General features: G+C 35.6%; 1 protein-coding gene across 4 annotated transcripts; it reads left to right on the top strand.

Moving 5' to 3' along the window:
- The first annotated feature begins 3,720 nt into the window (after positions 1-3,720).
- LOC141829274 (protein LONG AFTER FAR-RED 3) lies at positions 3,721-21,963 on the top strand. Of its 4 annotated transcripts, none has more exons than XR_012601875.1 (15): positions 3,721-3,834; positions 3,949-4,097; positions 4,737-4,838; positions 6,349-6,421; positions 8,473-8,579; positions 8,683-8,806; positions 10,105-10,299; positions 10,794-10,879; positions 13,124-13,231; positions 18,051-18,146; positions 18,211-18,309; positions 18,432-18,506; positions 19,675-19,806; positions 19,882-20,017; positions 21,574-21,692. XR_012601875.1 is itself a non-coding variant. In XM_074716710.1 (15 exons), exons 1-15 carry the CDS (start codon positions 3,750-3,752, stop codon positions 21,746-21,748), a joined length of 1,722 nt encoding a protein of 573 aa, XP_074572811.1. In that variant the 5' UTR covers positions 3,721-3,749; the 3' UTR covers positions 21,749-21,963. The 4 variants fall into 4 exon arrangements, 2 of the variants coding, with proteins under 2 accessions (XP_074572811.1, XP_074572812.1); XR_012601876.1 differs by having other exon boundaries at positions 19,675-19,810; positions 19,902-20,017; positions 21,574-21,588; XM_074716710.1 differs by having other exon boundaries at positions 19,902-20,017; positions 21,574-21,963.
- Positions 21,964-22,755: the final 792 nt, after the last annotated feature.

Here is a 22,755-nt window from a genome sequence, read left to right as displayed (position 1 = left end):
TTTCTCCAAAAACAACAAAAAAATCAATGTAAAACACAAATTCACCATTTTTGTTTACTTTTATCATCTGTTAAGGCTGCGTTTGATTTACAGTAGACAAAAATACAAAGACAGAAATACAGAAATACAATAGAGACAGGGACGCATTTACAATGGTCTCTGTATCGCGTTTGGTAATACAGAGACAGGGACACTATTGGTCGGAATTCGGCCGGATTTTGACCGAATCAGGGTCGGAGTCCGACCGCGGTCGACGCGTCGGCGGGGTCGGAGTCCGGCCACGGTCGACGCGCCGGCACCGGGTGCGTCGACCGCGGTCGGACTCCGACCCCGATTCGGCCGAAATTCGACCGGAATCCGGCCGAATTCCGGCCAACAGTGGCTGGGGCGCGCAGGGCTCTGTTTTTGGTCGGATTCCGGCCGGATTTCCGCCACAATCCGACCGGAATCCAACGTCGGCCGGAGCGCCGGCGAGTTGCGCGTCCAACGCGCCCGGCCTAGCGGCCGTCGGTGACCGGACGGCGGCGCGACGGTGCCGGAAGCGGAGATGGGTAGTTTTTGTCTCCGTCTCCGTTTCAGTGTCTCCATTTTTACAGTGGACAGAAATGGAGACAAAGACGGAGACAGAAATCCTATTTCTGTATCTGTCTCTCAAAATCAAACGGGGACAGAGATAAAAATTTCTATTCTGTCTCTGTATTTGTGTCCCTGTCTCTGAAACCAAATGCTACCTTAGAACTCTTATCACCATCATTGTAATTGGAAGTGAAGTCATTGGTCTGTAAAGTGATTTTGAAAGCCAAACAGACATCAAAGCCCATTCAGATTCTTACACAGTAGTTGGGATTGGGAGGAGAATCAAACAAGGGTTGGAGTACAGCCCCAGTCCTCCTCATGCAAATGCAATGGCAATGCTGCTTGGCCACTTTGTGTTCAGTGGCAGGCAGACGAATCAAAGCTTACAAGGACAAGTCACAAGGCCAAACAAACTTTCTATCCACCCTCTTCCCTCTCCTTTGTTCTTGCCCTCTTGGCCTCTCCTGCTCACAGGCACAAGGCAATGCATGTGGAGATTCAAATGCTTCTACCCAAAGCTGCACTTGTTACCGACCATAACCATGGAAGTAAATGGCGAGGGGCATGCGACAAGGAATCATCGACTCTGGTAAAAACTTCCAAGCAGCAACTACAAGAAGTTAAGATTGGAACAGGCCATGGCTCCTTGGATTCACTGTGCCATCCTTGGACTGTCTCTCTTGTTTTTGGCTTGAATTTGATTCAGTTTTTAGATGGTGCTGAAGTTGCAGGTGAAAATGGCAATCACTGCAGAGGGAACTTGGCTGTCCTTTTGTCTTCAATTGGTTTGTGGGGGGTGGATGCATGGTGGCCTCCCACATGAGGTTTGTTCTCAAGAGTGCAGATTTTTAGACTTCCTTCATAGAATTCAACACTAAGTTTGGAATAAGGGTTGTGTGGTGTCTTATTGGTTTGGACTTTGTTTCTAGTTAGCATCTATTTAGGTTTGTATTTTTCACTATAGACGTGTATAATTAACGAAAGAAAACATACATATGTATGCTGCTGATGATAAAATTCCTAGTGAAAAATGAAGGATTAAGTATACTTACAAACCATCAAATTGATAAGGATTACAAAGTTTTCGCAGAAATTCTCATCTCCACGATTTCTCAATCTTATATCAATTTGAATTTGGATTTGCGAGCATAAATATCTGCAATAGGAAAAGAGATTATAAGATTTATCAGCCATTGAGAGCAAACACTCTTTAACCTGCAAAACAAAGGTATCCTTCACTCAGTTATTCATCTATTGAGGAAGTAGTTGTAGGATCCTCGTCCTCGTTGAAACCAGGTTCCATGGTCACAGAGAATCTGTCAGATCAACCGTCTCAGAACATTGAGGTTGAGATTATGCAAAACTTTCAAATATGATCGATCTAGGTATATCTGCAAAAACATGGGAGTCAGATACAGATGAGATAAATATGATTAATAAACAATACCAAAGACAAACGAACACAGTTGCTTGACTGCAACAAATTAAAAGTTGTCACACCAAACAAAAAATTATATATAGTAAAAGAACATTGATACATTTATATTTATCAAGGACCTACTAAAGGTCCACAAACTGGACTAGCAACATGCCCAATATGCAATATCCCTCCACAGACTATAACCTGTTTTTGAGCAACAATCTCATGAATTAGTTGTGGTTGTTCTTCACAGACTAAATGAAACAAAGTGTAACCTTGGCCAACAAAATAAGAATCTTATATGACAAGTCCTAAATCCTAATAGACCTCTTGTAGGAGGAACAGAAGGTTTCATTTTTTTACCTTCGAGTTGGTATTCTCTCTTCCATTAGTATTTATAACAAAATTTTTCAAACGTTGTTCAGGAGCTTTAGTTGAGTCTTGAGACTGTATATTACATCCCTGAATTGCATATTTTAGTCTTCACCAGCAACATGTCCAAGTGGTTTTTGCATGCAAACCTCTTCAACAATGTCACTGTGTAAAAAAAGGTTCTTCTGGCACTCGTCTGAAACATCTGCCAACTAAAGATCGATATTTTCATAATTAAACATAAGATGTTATATGTTGTACATATTTGGAAACAAGGAAATAAAATAAACGTTAATAGTTATTGGAAAATATGAAATAAACTGCAATATTATTATTTTGAGAATATTTACGTTTTGTATCGGAGAAAAACTTTAAACCTTATTTGGAAAGGAATGAGGGAGTTTCCGAGGCAATGGTGTCACGGTAGGACATCTAAATTGTCATTCAGATACTTACGGTTCGATCTCCAGCTACGATTTATTTGTAGAAATTTTCTTCCAAATGGGGAGGAAACTTTTGGTCACCCCAGGGGATAGTCAATAGGTGGTCGGTAGGAAACTTTCGATTATCCCAAGGATAGTCAATGAGGGAAGAGAAGAGAATGATAGATTAAATAACTTATAGAAAATTTTCTCCAAATGGAGAAGAAATTTTTGGTCACTCCAGGGGATAGTCAATAGGTGGTCAGTAAGAAACTTTCAGTTACCCCCAAGGATAGTCAATGAGAGAAGAGAAGGATAAATTAAATAACTTATTTACTTTATTCAATTTAAATTTTATAAATTTCTCAGGCTACTCCATCAAAATCTCTGCTATGGTTAGATAACTATAAATATTTTTTTCTTTATTTAGTAAATTCATAGATTAATCATCACTCCTTTCTTCTTCATCAAAATCTCTACTTTAGATAACTATAAATATTTGTTTCTTTATTTAATAAATTCATAGATTAATTGTGAATATATCCTTCCCTTCAAATCATTATCATATATTATAATAATATAACATTAATGATATTTCATAAAAACATATAAAAAAAAAAATCAGTTCTCAAACTGATACGTCAAAGCCTACATATTGAACACATAATTTATTTAAAATATATAAATTAAATTTGAATATGATTTATTAGTTCATCTATTAAATTAGTATAATGAATGATACTCTTATGTAAACAAATTAATTTTTTATTTAAAAATAATTAATTTATATTTATAAAATAAATATTAATATTATAAAAAATTAAATCATCCTTTAATTTAAAAAATAAAAATATTTTTATAATACTGCCCACATCCTCGCCGGATCACAGGTTGCCCCGGGTTCTCTTCTTCGCCGGGGTCGAGCCGATCTATTCGCTCCGGCGCCGGCTGCTGTTCCTATGGCTAATGCTGCCCTCATCCGGATCTCTGTTGTGGCTGCTGCCTTTCTGGCCATCATCCTCGCTCCACTTCGTTACCCTGAATGTATTACCCATCTCCCTACTCTTTCTTGCAAGAAATCGACTTCGAGCAGTAGAGAAGGATTCCAATTTTTTGATTGTTTGGAAGAGGGACAGAAATGTTGTGTTTGGATTGCAGGGATTCCTCCGAGGTGGTTCGGGATTTCAGCGGACATGGTAGTCATGAACGCTACCATCTACACCAGCGACCCATCGCTTCCTTTTGCCCAAGCTATGGCCGTCCGAGACGGCCGGATTCTCCGAGTTGGAAGCTATTCCTCCATCAAGGTGTCTGTCTTCTTTCTCAAGCTAGAACTCCTTTCCATTCTCCGCATTAATGTTTACTGGTGTAGAAGTCGGTGAATTGATGATATGCCTTCGTTTCCCTCATTCTATTTCTTTATCTCTATTTGAAATGCGGGTGGGGGCGGGGGAAGAGGGGGGCGTTCATGTTATCTAGATTATGAATTTTTTTTCTTTCCTTTTTTACTGTATGTTTAATTTTGTTTTAGTTTTATTGCACTCTCAGTATCTTCTTAACGAAGAACATAATCTGCTACTTTTTTTTTTCCTTTTGTAAGCCCTAATAATTTTATTTGGGCTGTTACTTTATTTTTCAGTTTTTTCAGGATATTTGGTATTTTGGGTGTTATTTGGTAATTCTATTGCAGCCGGTTAATAATGATTAGTTGTGTTCCTTGGTTTGTCAAGTTGGTTTCTTGTTTGTTGTGGAGCCGAATCGATACAATCACAAGTGTCTAGTCTCTATTTATCTCTGTGTGAGGTTTGTCTCGGTGCTAAGTCACCTTCTCAATTAAAGATAGCACTTTTTCCTAATGTTGTAATGTTGTTAAGAAACTTGCAGTAAATATTCGAAGATTGAAATTGTCTTGGAGTTGTGCTATATTTTGAACTTCTGAGTTGCAGGGTCTGATAGGACATGGAACTTCTCAATTGAACCTTAATGGGAAGGTTGTAGTTCCGGGGTTCATTGATTCACATGTGCACTTGCTATTTGGTGGATTGCAGGTATTATACTTATATATTGTTGTTTTATTGTTGGCTAATGTATGTTTTCCTGATTGAGGCTTCTTGCCTATATATTTCACATTATTTTGTGGCTATCATAAATTCTGTTTTATCGTTCACTTGCATCCAACGATACATACAGTCAGAGATTCCTTTCAACATATCTCAAAGTGTAGACTTGGTCTGAATTCAGTAATGAGTACTTGGACGACCTAAAGACCCTTACGACTTTAAAACTTTTAAGACTTAGGATCATGACATATGACTTCAACTCTTACACCTAGCTTAGACTACTTAGATTTATCCCTCCACCCAAGTAGAACAGTAACTACAACTGACTCCTTCAAACATCATTGTTATATAAATCTCAATCGCCTAGTCATACTTTACATTCTGGTTCAGGACATCTCAATACACTGACAGATCTACAAATAGGATTAGGAAAAACTATAGAAATTTGCCAAATCCAGAACCATATAACCTTAAAACAATTAATACAAAAGGTAGAACTACAAAAGCAAGACTTAAAAGACTTACAGAGAAACATTGATTTTCTAAAAGACACACAGGACTCTTTAAATAGAAAATTCAGTCAGCTAAATTTATCTACTCTTCCAAAGCACCAATATAATGGTTAGCTAGAACAGTTGGGTTTTGTTGGTAACACCCGTACTATATGTTGACACGGATTGATGCTGGTTGATTCTAATCAAGAAAATCTTGTAGGTTCCTTTGCAAGTCCCAGAGCACAAAAACTCTTGTAAACGATGAATGTTATATTGACACAAGAATTAAGATGCCTGATAGAAGCTAGTGATGTCCAAAAACTCCAATTTAATGAGAGATCTTATTTATATACCAAGAATTAAGATGGCTGATGGTAACTTGCAATATCTGTGAAAAATTAGACTGGTATCTAGAGATGAAACTTCTGTATCTTTTCAATATAAGTAATATTCTTTCAGGGTTGACACATTAATTATGCTTATCTATCTATGATAAAGCTTGGTAGAGTAGTTTAATGATTTTCAATTTTCATGAAATGTGCAATGATAATTAACAGCCATTAATTACAAGATGCTAGTCTTGAAGAATTCAATAGCTATTATGATCACTAACAAAAAATTCTTGGTGCCAGCCTATATTAGAGAGATAGCATAGTGTTTTCATTGTGTAACTAATGCTCTAATTGTTGATAACCGAGGTAGCCATTTGGGCTGAAGTTCTATATGATTAGTTTCATGAATTTAAACATGTGTCTTTGTTCTGTGCACTATCTGTAAGCTCATAATCTGTATTGCTTGACTTAACTGGTCCAGTCATTGCCTCTTAACGGTGCTTATTTTCTATTAATATTCTTTTCGAGGGGTTTAAATATAACTCAGTTGGGACAGGTATCTGATTCATACAGGTATTAAATACTTTTGTAATGTATTTTTCTCTGCCTCAGCAATTGACAATGAATTTGTTCCAATGCTATTTTGGCTTATATGGGCAGTGAATCTTTCAGATGGGACAAGTGCAACTTCGAGGTATCAAGAGTAGAGAAGAATTTGTAAGATTGGTCCAAGAAGCATTGAGAGGTTTCTATTTATACAATGGACTTTTTTTTTCAACTAATGTAAATTATGGTTGAGCCATTGGTTGATCTGAATGTGATAAACTCATTCAAAGGTATGCCAAAAGAATGAATTGGTACCGAATCACACCCTTAATAAGATTCTTTCATTGATGATTCCCCAATATTATTATTTTTTTTAACCAAATCACACCCCTCCATATTTTCTTCTGATTTTACCCTTCAAATTTAAAATCCCTTCATAAATTACTCCTTCTGATTTCTACAAGTTGATTTGTGAATCAGATTTTGACTTGATTTTTGCTCAAAGTCAACTTGTCTGAGTTCCTTTGTACCTCTAATATTCATTTTGGAGTCTCACATTTTAATGGTGCCTAAATATATGTGAATCTTCACATAGGCGGATTAAAAGAATCAGAAATAAACTTGTTTGAGTTCATTTGCATCTAAAATAAATATTTTTTTTTTGGTGCATAAGAGTTTGCCCATGCTAGTTTAATTCAGAATCAGCTTGCATGAGTGAATTGGCAAAAAAATGATATGCAAGCTGATTCGGAAATCAATATGCGGCTTGATTTTCTCTCAAAATCAACTTGTTTGAATTTATTTTCATGTCATTTTTTGGTCCCGCACGTCCTAATGATGTATAAACATAGAGTTCGCCCAGAATCAACTTCAAGGGTCTGTGGTTTAGATAGATGGTAAAATGGGGGAAATTTATTTGGAGGGGGCACAATTCAACATTGGGGTATGATTTGGTAAAAACAATATATTAGGGGCATGATTTGATGAAATGCCTTCTTTCTTTCCTTAACTAATTCAAATAATCCAATCAAACAATATGATTCTGAGACAGCCAAAGCTACGGGTTTTAGGTTTTCCAGGGTCACTTGCACTCATCATTTGACCAGTATGGATCACTGACTACTTCTACTAAAGTGAACCATAACAGTTAACACTTAACACAAAGATAAATATCATATAAAAGAATCATTGTGTTGTGAAGTTGGACCAGTACACATTCTAAAGCACAGACAACCAATATTTCAATATTCCTCAACACTCTGCTTTAAATACATTAAAAGAGATAAAGTAATTTCTCAAATTTCTGTCTCGTTATCCTCTACATCCTCATTCTTTTAGTTATACTTTTCCAGGTTAAATCCTTTAAAAACTCATGAACAACACCACCTTTCTTTATCTGGAAAGATGATTCTCTGATAGGTTGAGGGTAAGTAACTCAATTTTTTAATTACCTAGGATGAATGATTAGAATCCATGTTATTGAATCACACATTTCACATCAATATAAACATAAGCCACCTTTGTCAGTACCAACCAGTGATTCAGGCTACATTGCTTTTGTTAATTCAAACTTTGATGGGGATGTCAAATTGATCATTTTTTTTTTGTCATTGCTAGCCTAGTTAGTACTTACCATACATCATCAAAAGAGTTTTATATGGTATCTGCTCATTCTCTCTCTCTCTCTCTCTCTCTCTCTCTCTCTAAATTTTTTACAAGTATTATTGCTAAATTATTGTTACCCATTATAAGAAATTCCACAATACAATTTCATTCTTTTTCCTCCATTATAGTACCAGGTTGCTTAATCTGAGCAACTGAGCTCTAGGATAGAGACTTCTATGAGTAATTCTAATTTGAAGATGGATCTTTCACATATTTATGAAATTCGTCCATGTTTGGTATTAAATTTCTCATTTTTGTGTGTGATTGCGCTTATTCGAACAGCTTACCCCATGGCCCATTCTACAATTTTCATGTTATATCATTTTATACTTCATTGGTTTTCTAACATTCACATATCTTTTGTGAGACAAAATTTGAGACAGAACATTTCCAAGACCATTTGTTGTACTTCTGTTTTTGTTGAAATTTAGACAGACTTTTTACTTCCTATATATTATTATGTTTCATATCCTTTGGCTCCTACACTTTGAAGTAGGCATTTTTTTCTTGTTTGCATGATAATAGTAAAGTGGAGATATTGTTTTGCTTATTCCTCTAACTTTGCTAAAAACTTTTCTTTGATAGGTAAAGCTGTCGGAGAATGGATATTAGGAGGTCAATGGAATAATGACAACTGGGGAGGAGATTTACCTATTTCTTCTTGGATAGATAGCATCACGCCAAACAACCCTGTGAGTTTTGTTTTTATGATTACTGTGTGCGTTTTAACTAAATTTATAAGTTGAAGCACAATAACACATGTTGATCTCGTATTAATAACATTGCGCTGTACAGGTATGGCTTTCACGAATGGATGGTCATATGGGACTGGCTAATTCACTTGCTTTAAAGATAGCTGGAATTAGCAACAGGACATCTGACCCAGTTGGTGGAACCATTGTGAAGACTTTGGATGGAGGTAAATATGAAGCTTTCAGTTCATTCAATAGTATGCTAGATCAAGTAAGATAAAGATGGTATGAAGCATATTACAGTGTGTATGCAAGATATAATTAGGACTTCAGAGGTAATCTTTGTACGCTCAAGTATTTTGATTCATGAGGTCATTTATCTTATCTCTTTGTATGCAGTATAATGTTTTTAGGAGGATGAGTTGATCAGTAGGGCAATCATAAGCTCAAAGCCATTGACATTCTCCTCATTTTCACCTTACAACATTAGAATTACACTCTTTCTAATTCCCTTTTTCAGAAAAATATGGTCTTGTGTGGTCTTTGGTTGTGACAATGTAGTATAGATTAAAAATAGCACCATAGGAATCTAGGAAAGCTGCTGGTAAAAAAAACAAAGGTTAAGTGCTACTTCTGGTTGGTATATTTTATGCAAAAATAACTTAACTGAATTTTGCATGTCATTATGGAATTAAGGTTTCATTTCAATTGGAAATAGTGGCAGAAGGGATAGGCATGAATAAGGATTTTTTATAGAGTTTGTAAGTAAGACTGAATTTGGATACTCTATATAGTTAAAGTTGATTGCTAGTTTGCACTATTGAGATGTAGGTGTCAGCCTCAGATGTTTCTTAATTTTGGATATTAGAAACATAGATATACAGACCTTTTGGGGAGTTTCCAAAGACTGCAAATCTGAACTTAACTATGGAAGTCATTGAAATCATTTGTTGAACTTTCTAATATGATTGTGTGATTTGCACTACAAGTTGGGAGATGGGTTATCGCATATCAACCAAAGCAAACCAAAAGGCATTATACATGTTCAGGAGTCTTGGTGTTGGCTTGCACAGAAAGTAGTGTCAAGCACTGTGAAATCATGTCTTGCTTGAGACTACTTCATGCAATTGCTAAGTTACTTTTGTGCATGTCAAGCTGCAAGTAGTGTTTTTGTAGTACAACAAATGTTGCTCAGTCTATTGAAACCTGACTTGGAAATTGATTGAATTTGTGCATGGTAAGAAAATCTGTATCTGTGCTTGATTTATTTTGCTACAACAATTTCTTGTATGGTCACTGATTTAGCAAACCTGTTCTTATGATCTCCTTGGTGATAGAGCACCTTATGGCTATGGATTAGAAACAAAATGACAATGGAAACTTTTGTCAAAGGGAGCCAATAACACTTTTGTTACCATTTTCAAACGTTTTAGAGTCTGAATACCATTAGATATTAACAGTTACTCCCATTAAAATAATATATCTCTGCTTCAATTTGTTTACTTTGTACCTCTATACCATGCAGATCCTAGTGGTCTGCTAGTCGATTCTGCAATGAAGCTTGTTCTAGCTGTGATTCCTGAAGTTTCAATCAAGGAGAGAAGGGATGCTTTGTTAAGAGCAATGAAGTATGCAGTTTCCAGGGGAGTGACAACAGTAGTTGATATGGGAAGATTCTTTCCAGGCGCCTCAGTTCATCATGTTTGGCAAGACTTTTCAGGTTATGTTTGAGTGTCCCCAACTTATGTCATTAGTTATGAACAAAAGTTACCCTGCCATCATCATCATCATCACCATCATCAATTGGTGTTTATCCTAACAATATTGGGTGGGGTATAGGCTCATAGATTTAGACATTTTTAACATTGGCTGTCAAGGCATAATGCATTATGCAATCCTCACCCATAAGGTGCCTTTTATCCTACTATTTTGTTTATCCCTTAAGGATGTTGTTAGATTTCTCTAATACTGCAACATAGGTCATTTCTTATGCTTAAGTTGTAAATATGAAGTATACAACTTAACATGTATTGTTGTATAACTTGTAACAAAATGAGTCAAGGCTGCCATTTTTCTTCTTTGAGAGACAGAACCATTTAATGGTGGACCATCATTATCAGGAAAACATGCTTTACCAAGACTTGAGTGCTTCATGAGCATCACCTTGTCAGGTGCTTTCTCAACTACATAGCTGTTCTTGGTATATTTCTGCAGATGTTTACCAATGGGCTGATTCTTCTGGGAAAATGCTGATCAGAGTTTGCTTATTTTTCCCATTGCAAACTTGGTCTCGATTAGCCGTAAGTGGCATTCCCATATCCTTGTACTTTTTGAAGTTTTTAGTATATTGTATAATGAAAATGCTAAGATTCTTTATTTGGTTACTGATTAGAAGAAAGAATTTTCTTGTGCTGTTGTTTCTTTGACTCTTAAGTTGTTCTAAATTAATCAACCTCTTGGCTATATCTTACTGTGTAATCAAAGGACTGAACTGAATCTTATGACACTAATAGTAAGGGCAAATGTGCAACCAATCAATCCAAGCAGTATATTGATGCAAGTTATTATTCAGTTAGACTTAGTGGAGCAATATAAATGACACATTTTGTTATCAAGACTTGTCTGGTGCATTCTGATACATCACATAGTCAAAAGAATATCAAGGTTCTACCATCCTAAATATGTTTATCCTAGTAATTTATTTGTGCGATACTGGGCTCCTCTAACGCTACCAGGTGCTTTGAATAACTGGAAACCCACTGCAAAGACTAGCTTTCTTCTCAAATTTGGCGCCCACAGCATCTCAGTGGAAGATGAGAGTATCTTCTCCTATCTGCTATTTGTTTGCTGCTACTCTCTTGTTGGTGTCGGACCTCTGCTTAAGCTTTTCTTTTTGATCTCTTCTACTTCTCAATTCTGTAATTCTGCTTTGCTCAATCTCGTGATCTTAACCTATAGCTGCTGCCGTTAGGTCGACTCCCCCCCAAGGTCTCCTGTTCTCCCATAGTAGCTCATCTCTTCAGATCAAACTTCTTGTTCCATTTCTGCTTATCTGTGCAATTTCCTACGCAACACGACCTCCTCAACCGCAAGCAAGATCTAGGTAAACAAACAACAATGATGTCCTTTTGTCATCGCCAGTGTCATCTATACATCTCCCATCCAACATTTGTTTTTATATTTTACAGCCATTCAGATCATGGAGACTAAGCCTGGAATGAGCTGTATGTTATGTTAAAAATTCTTGTAGGTTTGCTATGAACAAGGTTGCCGTTAAACACAAAATATTGGATTCTATGACTTCTCCAATGCTCTCTTATCCTAAAGTTCCTCACAATGGTTTGCTTGGCAGTAAACCTTTTAATATTAGTTCTACTACTGATATATCATATGAGTATAGATACTTCATTTGTGAGTTTCTCAGGGTATGCCATCTTAATTAGTGGCATCTTTAGTTCAAGAAGGTACTTTTGGCGCTTGTGTGGCACATGCCTTTTGGCAAAAAAATTGGATTCTTAGAAGCTTCTAAGCATATGCCTGGTGATCTTTCCCTTTCTCCGAACTTACAACATCTCATCCTACCAATATTTACTATAGGTCCAGGACATTGGTCAAGTCACTCCATCTTTACCACTTTTTTTTTATCTTCATATACCTATATTTTATTTGCATCTACTATCTATGAGCAGTAAACTTTACTGCCCACTTGTTTCCACTAGGATTCATGGAGCGGAAAGGTGATTGGTACAAGGCATGTTTGGTAGGTTGTACAAATTGATAGTGATTGTCTCTTCTCTGTCCCCAATACACAATCACATGGGGCATTTTAACTTGCACAATTTACAGAGATAGTGTCACACCCTGAATGGGCCCTTCCCATGTCTAGGACGACTCACCTTGGCAACATGGCAATTCCAGTGGCACATCCCTTGACCTGGATGCCAATCAAGGCTAGTAACACATCCACATGAGGTGGACATAGTACACAAGAGTAACACTCACAAAAGTATAATAACAGAAAAAGAACACTATGCCACTGCAAAAACCTGGGGCAGAATCCAACTACGCATAAGGTCTAATGCTGAAAAAAGAAGTGCAGCAAGTGTCATAAACATGAAAAGAAATGTAAGTAGCTCGCAGTTGATTTTCTTATGTTAATTGAGTAGATTAGAAATACCAGCAAATTTCTGGTTGTGGACAAATTGTAGAACAGAAGTTCTCTACCTGTATTTTCATGCTACTGGGTAGTTCAAATAGTTATTGGATCATGTAAAAATTTTCATGTACTTGTATTGTCTAAAGAAATGAAGGGGGGGTTTTCTTTCTTTTTTTTTGTGATTGTTCTTATAGTATGCAATGTGGTTGTTTTTTCTTATGTTTTGTTCATGTATTTGCATAAGTCAGGGTTATAGTTATCATTGTTTTTAACACATCTTTCTTATGATCAATCTTATCTTATTTAGTTCTTACTACTATTTCTTTAATGTAGAATTATATAATGTATATCTTAAGTGATTTTGTTTATTCAATTGTTTATTTCTTAGGATCTCATCCAAGAAAAGGGTAAAGTGTTCAGTAAATGGATGCATTTTGGTGGTGTCAAAGCTTTTGCAGATGGTTCTTTGGGCTCAAATAGTGCACTGTTCTATGAGGTGATCAATCAGTTTTAGCTAACACAATAAATTTGAATTAGAACCATCTTATTACAAGTACTGTCATAGCATAGTTGAGTAGGTGGATGATCAGATTACATATGTAATTTGTTTGATACTATCAAAAACATAGGACTGAGGTTTTGATATATTCATTTTCTCATTGATTGCAACTTTTTACTTGTTGCTCTTTAGGTTATGAGCAAGATATGGTTATCTGAAATGGCCATTAACTGCTGTGCCTAACATATTTTTTCACAAATATGAAAATGTTACTAAATTACATGTTGCTGAAAAGTAATACTATAGTATATTTGTAATTGACCAATGAGGCCATGATCCATCTAGTTTTGCAGAGTTCCACACTAGAGTGGTTTTGCAAAAAGAAATTTCTAGCATGGTGCGCACATGTATGTGTTTTCTGTTTGAGCAAATGTTAATGAGTACCATAGCAGTTCAATCTTTAGATTCTATCAATTGAATTGCAAATACATGTATCCTAGGAAGTAAAATTTCCAAGGAAGAAATTAATTTCAGTTTTAGATAATTAGCAACTTTCGAGACCCACTTGATTCCAGATTTCATCTTGAAACTGAAAATTTTCTAGTCCTATGTTTAGGCAGACATGACAAAAATGGAGCACCAATTATTCTCACTTGTTTTATGTTGATTTGCCAAAAATATTGGTCCTATCGATTGTATTTTCCTGGTCTTCGGGCAAGTGGAAACTTTCTTTGAGCTAGATTTGGAATTTTAATGAGAGATCTGTTGAATTTTTTTTAGTAGTCAATTTCTTAAACAAATAATCAACTTCTTTAAGATGGAAGTTCATGCTGTAGCATTGTGATCTTTCAGCAGTCTTAACACAATTGAACGATCACAATTGCTTATAAATCCGGCCCAATTGTCTAATTTTCAATGTCTTTGTGGTGCTGTTGTACTGAATTTGACTCATATTGCTTCATAGTTTTCAGAAATTGGGTCTAGTGTTTGGTCAATTTCATAATCTTGATGCAAAATATGTGTTGGGAGGAAACCAAACTTGTTGATACACCTCAACTGATCTCTGTGGGTAGACATTGTTGGATGAGCTTGGAGTAGGTTCCAACATATGCCAGTTCCCTCTACCCACTCAAATGCCTTTCCCTCCAAAAGAGACTTGTTTAAGATAACAATCGACTCGTACAGAGAGTAACTCCTATTTTGTAGTATTATAGTAAATTTGAGATTGGCTGGTGGGAATCGGCATGTAGTATTACTAGATTAGAATTGGACAAGAATAATTTGAAAGTCAAATTTTTTTAAGGGCTATGTAATATGCATAGTCATCTGATAACATTGACTAAATATGTTAATTTCCTAGTTGCTGGCATAGACAATAAATTTTATATTTACATCTGTAATTGTTGATTTTTGCCCGATTCTCAATTGATCCCTTCTTCTTTCAATTGATCCCATTTCGCCCGATTCTCAACTGACATAAGAATGGATTTAGTTGTCTGACATTTTTTTAATGAAATGTTTTAAATGTGGTCAACGAGGGTGTTGGTTTTGAATAGGAGTGTCAGATGTCTAGTGTTGGAGGCGGTACAACAAGGGTAAACAAAGAGTCCTAGTAACACAATCACAAAGTAGCAGATTGACATCTCCTGATCTTGATGTGTTAGCCCATTTTGAAAATAATGATTATACAATATCAGTTTGCCACTTTGCTTAAATGGTAAACAATGTTGGTGCAAGGAGTACCGGATAATCGAACCATAGTTTTGATAATGACAAAGGGTTTAAGTTAAGCTTGTGAATTTTATTAATGAGCTGAACTGAGTGTGCAGGTAACACAGGAAAGTTCTAGTTGCGACTGGGCAAAGGAAGTCCTAGTTTGGAGGATTGGACAGACAAGTCCTAATTTGGAGGACTGGACAAGGAAGTCCTAGTCAAGAAGACTGGGCAAGAAAACTTGACAGATCAAAGCATCAAGCATGATAGTCTAGGCAGGTCTGGGGAATCGAGCGTCTAGCGGTGGAAGTCCTGGGGGCTAAATGTCAGATGCTGAGCAAAAGTCCAACAGGTCTGGAAAACCGAATTGGTAAAGGTAAAATCCCCTGAGAGAAGTAGGTGAGGACGTGTTCCCTAGAAGACTGGGCAAAGGAAAGTTCTAGTTGCGACTGGGCAAAGGAAGTCCTAGTTTGGAGGATTGGACAGACAAGTCCTAATTTGGAGGACTGGACAAGGAAGTCCTAGTCAAGAAGACTGGGCAAGAAAACTTGACAGATCAAAGCATCAAGCATGATAGTCTAGGCAGGTCTGGGGAATCGAGCGTCTAGCGGTGGAAGTCCTGGGGGCTAAATGTCAGATGCTGAGCAAAAGTCCAACAGGTCTGGAAAACCGAATTGGTAAAGGTAAAATCTCCTGAGAGAAGTAGGTGAGGACGTGTTCCCTAGAAGGGAATAGTAGACGCTAGTCTGACCTAGGGTTTCACTGAAAATTTAAAAGTCAAGACCAGACAGTTGATAAAACTGTCATTTTCCTGTTTTATATATTCTGGACTAACTCTGTGATATAGAAAATAAGGACTTGGAACTTTAGGTTTTGGGTGCCCCTTTCTGGATCCGAACGACCAAACGTTTTTATTGAACTCGTGGGGGAACAATATGTCGGAGTTAAATTTTAGAGGTTTAATTAAATAATTTTACGTTAATAATTTTAATCAAGTTCTATCTATGATTGAGATAATTTAAATAAACTTAATTAAAGCTTAATAAAATTATCTCATTATATATATTATTTTTTATTTTTAAATATTTAGATTATATTTTTATTTTTAATTAATATATTTTATATTTAAAAAATATTGAAATTATATCGGCATGGTACAATACGGTACCGAAACGTATCGTTCCGGTCCGGGACCAAAACTTTGACACGGTTCGAAATTTTAAACCATGCTATTAAGTGTCATTGTGATCTGGCAGTGAAGGCAACTCAATGTCTTGATAACTAGAACATCACTCTCTAATCTCTACATGTAAAGAAAATCAGGGTAACTTGGAAATAGAATAGCCTTGCAACTATCTCACTCTTGTTTCTCTATGTTAACTATTGGGGAGACCCTACGATATCTAGCAATATACTTCTTGCTGACTGTTCCACTATCCCATAATGGATGGTGTTAGCTTAGTGAAATTTCCTCTGCTGGAATGGTGATATTGTCTTTCTTAGCATAAATATGTGCTTCATTTCTGGAAACAAAAGTGTAGTGAAATTTTCTCTTGATGAAGCCTGACGGATTGGGCATTTTGGTGGGTGAGGAATTTGATTAGAAAAGTTTTTTTTTTTTAATTTTTGCAAACAAAGGTTGATGCCCTCTAGAGGTTTGCTGGTGGCTCTCTAAGATATCTTCCTTTCGATGTGATTAATTTTGCATCTCTAATTATCATATAGTATACCTATCTTTCATATGTAGGTCGAGTGTAAAGAGTGTATATGTCGACAACCAAGTGGCCCTGCGCTCCTATTTAGTCCTTCTCCATGAAGTTTGATGGATAAGTGGGATTTGGTTAGAAAGGAAAAAAAAAAATTGAATTTTTGCAAACAAACATTGCTCCTCGTTGGAGATTTTTCTGGTGTCTCACTAAGACGTCTCTTAGTCTTATACGACGAGTCATTTTCCATCTCTAATCATCATTACATACCTACATGTCATTGTAGGAGCAGATATATCGACAATTGAGTGCTCATACACTCCCACATTGGCAAGAGCAGTACCACATGTCCGCTCAAACACAAATATGACTACTCAAACAATGTGGTTTTTTGATGCTGTTGCATTCAACACCTCAGACTTACTGATCAGCGTTAAGAGTGGCCAGTGGGATACCTATTTCGTTGTTAGCAGCATTAAACATGTGAGCAAATAATTTGGGACCTTATATAAAACATTCAATAGGCAATATGCCATAAGCGTTCCATAAATCGTCCATCATATTATCATGCAAATGGTTAGATACTTATCATTCTACTGTAAAGTATAAGGTTACAGAAAACAATACATATCACATGCATGAAATATCCATAATAGGTATCCTATGTCTCTATGATGAGTCATGCATCAACAATAACCACCAACCATCACATATCTATCATGAGATGTTATGCATAATCAACAGTTAATACATGACATGATATGGAATCATGACTAAAACCTCACCACAAACTACTCTCATTGATAACTGCAAAGATGCATTAACATGATATCATACTAGCGTCAGCATGATTACAAATTCTATGTATATGCAAATAATTGGTAGTTATTAAAGATAGATGGTACAATTATACAAGAGCAAGACAATAGTAGAATAAGTCAAACAAAAAAAAAAGAAAAGAAAAAGAAGAAATCGAAGTTTTCATTTAGGTTCAAACTGAGCAACTACTAGCCATATCAACAGATTACTTCTGTGCAAATCACGCCACTAGCACTTCTGTAATGAATCATCCAAACTGAACTTATTCCTGCACATAGTTTGTATAACATGCACTTAGACACCAGATGCATTGCTAACTACAAAGTTTTTTTGGTCTTCAAACACTATATTCTCACAAGGACACACAGTGTACCGTTCCAACTAACCTGCTCTCTTGATTAGATCTGCTTCCACATTACCCAACAACCCACTACAGCACACGATTAGAGACATACTTATGAAGATCTCTACTTCAACTTTGATAACCACTGTCAGGCTCATGAGTATTCTCGCATCTTTCATTTTATCCTAATAAAGTTATACAACATCGACAATGTAAATCCTCTGAGTTCTGATAGGCATATGATAATGATCCACACAATTATGGACTTCAAGTAACAGATATGAATTGGCTTCAAAATGCAACAATGCATGCAGACAAATGCAGACTTCAGGTATCTTCTGTTATGGTTGTCTCACTATTCAATTCTTTCTAATTTATGTTAACTGTATACCCAGGTAGCAATTCATGCGATTGGAGACAAAGCCAATGATATGGTGCTGGATATGTATAATACTGTTGCATCTTATAATGGATTGAGGGATCGTAGATTTAGGGTGTGTTCTTTTGGTTCTTTGCGCTTTTGAAGTTTGAACTATAAAATGCCTCAGGAAGATGGCCTATTTTTCGTGAAATTTCATCTTAGGGAGATAACTAATTGACCTTAAGCATGTTTCAGATTGAACATTGCCAGCATCTTGTGCCAGAATCACCCAAGCGTTTTGGTGAACAACTGGTGATTGCCTCTGTGCAGGTAGGTAATTGGAAGTATAATTTTTTTCCCCTTAATCAATTACATTTCACTTCTTTAGTATTGCTTTCCATTGAACTAACAAACTTTATACCTTTTATGGTAGATTGTGCCTTCTCTAAGGTAGAATTGTGGGTTGTTCAACCATATTTTCGAACATGTATGTCCAGAACATAATTTGCTTTCAGGAATGCCATTTCTTGGAGATAAGAGGAGAATTAACTGGTTATGTTCTGTCAGTCTTGTATATCCCACTGGTTGGGAGAAAAACAAACTACAAAGAAGCCAAGTAGTCCTGGATGTCTTCACTCTCCAATCTCCAAGCCCTTATTTAGTAGCATCTCTCAGTGAATCATTTCTAATGATTTCACACTTGAGAATTTGGGGGAAAAATAGGGTTCAGCACTGAAAATAATACAAAATTATCATTGATAGTTGCCCATCACATGCATAAGCACTTGATCCTTTTCTTTATGGGTGTTCGGTTTAGTTATTACTTGCCACTTTGTGATGCTTTGAACATTGAACATCAATTTTTTCGGGTTGTCTAATCAATTCATGAGCTATAGTGAGAAATTCATTGTTAGTTTTTGTCAAATTTTAAGATATTATTTCTGTATGATATAAAAGCCCTAGCCATTAGTCATTCGGACTTCAGGCAGATATCTTCCCTCTTTGTTTCTTTGTCCTTTACACACGACAATATATGAAATTGCTTTCTTCCTTTATCTTTGTATATGGTTCAAGGAACATGCCACACTTGCTAAAGAAGTGGAACCTTTCTAGATTAACTTTTATTCATGATGAAAAAAAATTCTATTTTGCACGTGTATTTTAAGTGGTTTTTGCCACCAGCTTGAATCGGTATTATATTCTTTAATTTACAAAGCACATGCTGATTGTGGCTTTATACTATTAAATGGAAATGTGAATTATTGAACCTGTTGACTAGGTGATCTCTGTGAACGGCCAGAAATTCAAATACTTGAATTTAATTGTTGCATAAGTTATTTTCTGTTTGAGCTGTTTTGTGTGGCTGGTTCAAGTTCTGATACTCATGAATATTGCTCGGTCTGTGGTCAAACATGATGATGATGTTTTCAAGGCACCTCTTTTTGTACTTCTTTTCTTGTAAAATTATTCTACTGAATAACAAAATCATTGTTGACAGCCAGACCATCTCCTGGATGATGCTGAGTCTGCTGAAAAGAAGCTAGGGATCGTGAGGGCTCAGAGTGGATCATACTTATTCAAATTGCTATTTGACAGCAATGCAACAGTAGCTTTTGGTTCTGATTGGCCAGTGTGTATTTTTTGGAACCAAACTTATGTTCATTTTCTGATTTGGTTTAATTTAATCTATCACTTGAGTTGTTAGTTTGGTGCATTTCTTTCTAGGTTGTTGATATCAATCCACTAGGAGCTATCAGAACTGCTATACACCGAGTGCCTCCTGGATGGGAAAAGGCTTGGATTCCAAGTGAGCGTATCACTTTGGATGAGGCCATGAAAGCGTAAGATGTCTTATTGTATTTTAGTGGTTCTTGTCATCATTTAATAAAGAATATTACTGGAAACATCGTGAGACAATTCGGTCCGTAGTCAAGTGAAGCTTTAACTATATTCAAAATTGTTCATTAAAAAAAACTGGAAGAGCTTGAGCCAAGTTCAGTCCCAAGGGAACCATAGAATTTATGTTCATACTTATTTATTAAAATCTCATCAACCTCAACTAGAAAGAAGCATTAGACTTATAAATAGGAAACTCATTTGAACTTGTTTATTAAAAAACTATTTTCTTTAGTAATTTTTAGGACTGGATGTAAGTAATCTTAATTGAATAAATGAGATCTTTTGTCTCTAAATATTTTTACGAAGTTTATTATATGTATAAATTCAACAAAATATGAAACTTGATAAAAGATCATATAAAACAAGTTTGTGAAGTTAACTTTTACAATACACAATTGTTGAGATAGTTCCACATGACCAGCTTGTCCGTCTGTTTAAGTGAGCACGATAGTATGATGTTTCATCCATATGCATGGCATGTGATGGTCGGATCATAATATTGCATGTCCACCAAGTGCTCAGCATGTATCCTTTAGTCATCAAAATTGTGTTTACAATCGTTGCACATTTGATCTTTAGTCTGAAAGTCAGCTTTACTCATCATCTGGTAGACTCTCCAAGAGATTAATGGATATTTCAAGTTTGATAGCTGATATAGGTCACCACAACAAATACAATTCATTCTAGTTATCGTACTCAGAGGTGCCTTATGTAAAGAAACATGAGTTAATGAATGCTTGCAGCATCTTGTAGTCTACCTTAGCAAGTTGGACGTTGAGTTTCTGCTTTGTACATCTTGCCTTGACAAATTAAGTATTAGCTACAAATGGAGATAATACATGATTATGTGTAATCAGGTGGACGTTCAAGGTTGGATATTGCCATAGTATTCTTGTGGTTAAGACAGTCTTGAACCTCACAATTAGCTTGTGTGACAATCATCAGGGCTTTCTAAGTACGGTGAAAATCAAATATTTACATCATGTTTGGTTCACGGAATGGAATTTTCAGGAGTAAAATGGTAATATTTATTCTTGGGGATGTCATAGAATTGAAATGAAATATGTATTCCACAATCTGGTTCAAGGAATAGAATAAATACTCCATATTGTCACTGTTTGCTTGCAAGAACTGTGCAAGTGATAGGTAGGATGTTGATGACTTCAAACAATATTTTTAGAATTTGGTAAGTTGGAATGACTATTGCTTTGGTTGATGATAGGAATATCTAACCTGAGCGAAAAGAAATGATTATTCTATTAGAATTTGAATTCTGATCCCATTGTTTGAATCATAGTAACTCTATAAGCCGAACATTCAAATCACTAGTTGGACTTGCTTCATGTCTTTATAAGAGTTTAAGATCCTAACGTTCATTTCCATGTTAATCTCCTGCTAGAGTGGACCAAGCGTTTTGTAGCTATACTCCATGATTATAGGTCATTTATGTTGTACTTATGAACTTATGATGACTATTCTTGTTTCATGTCCATGTTAGATCCACCATTTCAGCTGCATATGCTGCCTTCCTCGACAAAGATTTAGGCAGCCTGTCCAAGGCCAAGTATGCAGATTTTGTCGTGTTGCCGGCCAATTCATGGGATGAACTTTCGGAGAATTTACCGGCTACTGTACTGGCGACCTATGTTAATGGAAACCAAGTATATCCTTGAGAATGTGGAATTTTTGGTAAGCCATGTTCCAACATGTTCGATATCAAAGACTCGTCAGCCATTTTGGTATTGATTATGCGATCAGTGACAGTAGTTATTTCTTCCAAATTATAAGGTGATCCTGCCATGTTATGTGCAGTAACCATAATTGTAACAAATCGTTGTAGATGCAAATTTAGTTTGATCGGTTTGTTTAAATGACGATTTAAAAGGGAGGTTTGATGGTGGTTATATGACGTTTCCATTCCATTCTGGATCAGTTTTCTAAAACCTAACACTATCACGCATATCTAGTCTGGTATTCATGTTAGTATTTTTCATACTATGAATCATTATCTAAGAAGAATGGCTATGTTGTTTATAACATTTTTTTATCAAAGAAAAAATAGCAAAAATAAAAGGGTGCTTTTTGTTATGCTATCATCAGAGGAGAGGTGTGTTATTTTAATTTTTTTATTAAAAGAACATGCATCGTACCAACTTTCATGATACAATGACATAAATATCTTTTGATATATTAGGATAAAATTATTATAATAATTATGATAATGTAAGTATTACAACTATAACGATTGTAACCGTCATAATTTTTTAACTGTTATAATAGAGAATTAAATTATATCATAACATTTCATAATTGTTATAATATAAAAATTAATAATATTGAATAATATAAAATAATATTAAAGAATATTTATATAAATATACATAACAGTAGGGTGAAATATTTTTTTGATAAAAAATTTAGAAATAAAAAATAAAGTCTTTGATTTTTGTCTAAGAAAATAAATCTGAATTATTTCAATTTTGAATTATTTGTTGGCATTAGAAGCTTTATTTACGAGTAACGTAAACACACTCCAACACTAAAGCCATCTGTATTCGTGCGCATAATACTCATTTAATTTTGAAAATGGTGTTACAGCATTATAATTTAATCTTTTTGTCCATCCAATTCATGTGCAATAATATCATCAAATCTTGAGATTGATGCCGATATTTGGCAA

The sequence above is a fragment of the Curcuma longa genome, chromosome 5, assembly GCF_044706935.1.
Source record: "Curcuma longa cultivar G26 ecotype Majalengka, Jawa Barat chromosome 5, ITB_CL_G26_1.1, whole genome shotgun sequence".
NCBI lineage: Eukaryota > Viridiplantae > Streptophyta > Magnoliopsida > Zingiberales > Zingiberaceae > Curcuma > Curcuma longa.
Note: the sequence above shows the minus strand (reverse complement) of the source record. Positions and strands in the feature narration are given on the sequence as shown.

Bases quoted from the DNA above. Each gene is read 5' to 3' on its own strand.
- LOC141829274 (XM_074716710.1), top strand. From the start codon at position 3,750: ATGGCTAATGCTGCCCTCATCCGGATCTCTGTTGTGGCTGCTGCCTTT. The intron at 4,098-4,736 runs GTGTCTGTCTTC...TCTGAGTTGCAG, and splicing joins GAAGCTATTCCTCCATCAAG to GGTCTGATAGGACATGGAAC. The intron at 10,880-13,123 runs GTAAGTGGCATT...TTTATTTCTTAG, and splicing joins AAACTTGGTCTCGATTAGCC to GATCTCATCCAAGAAAAGGG.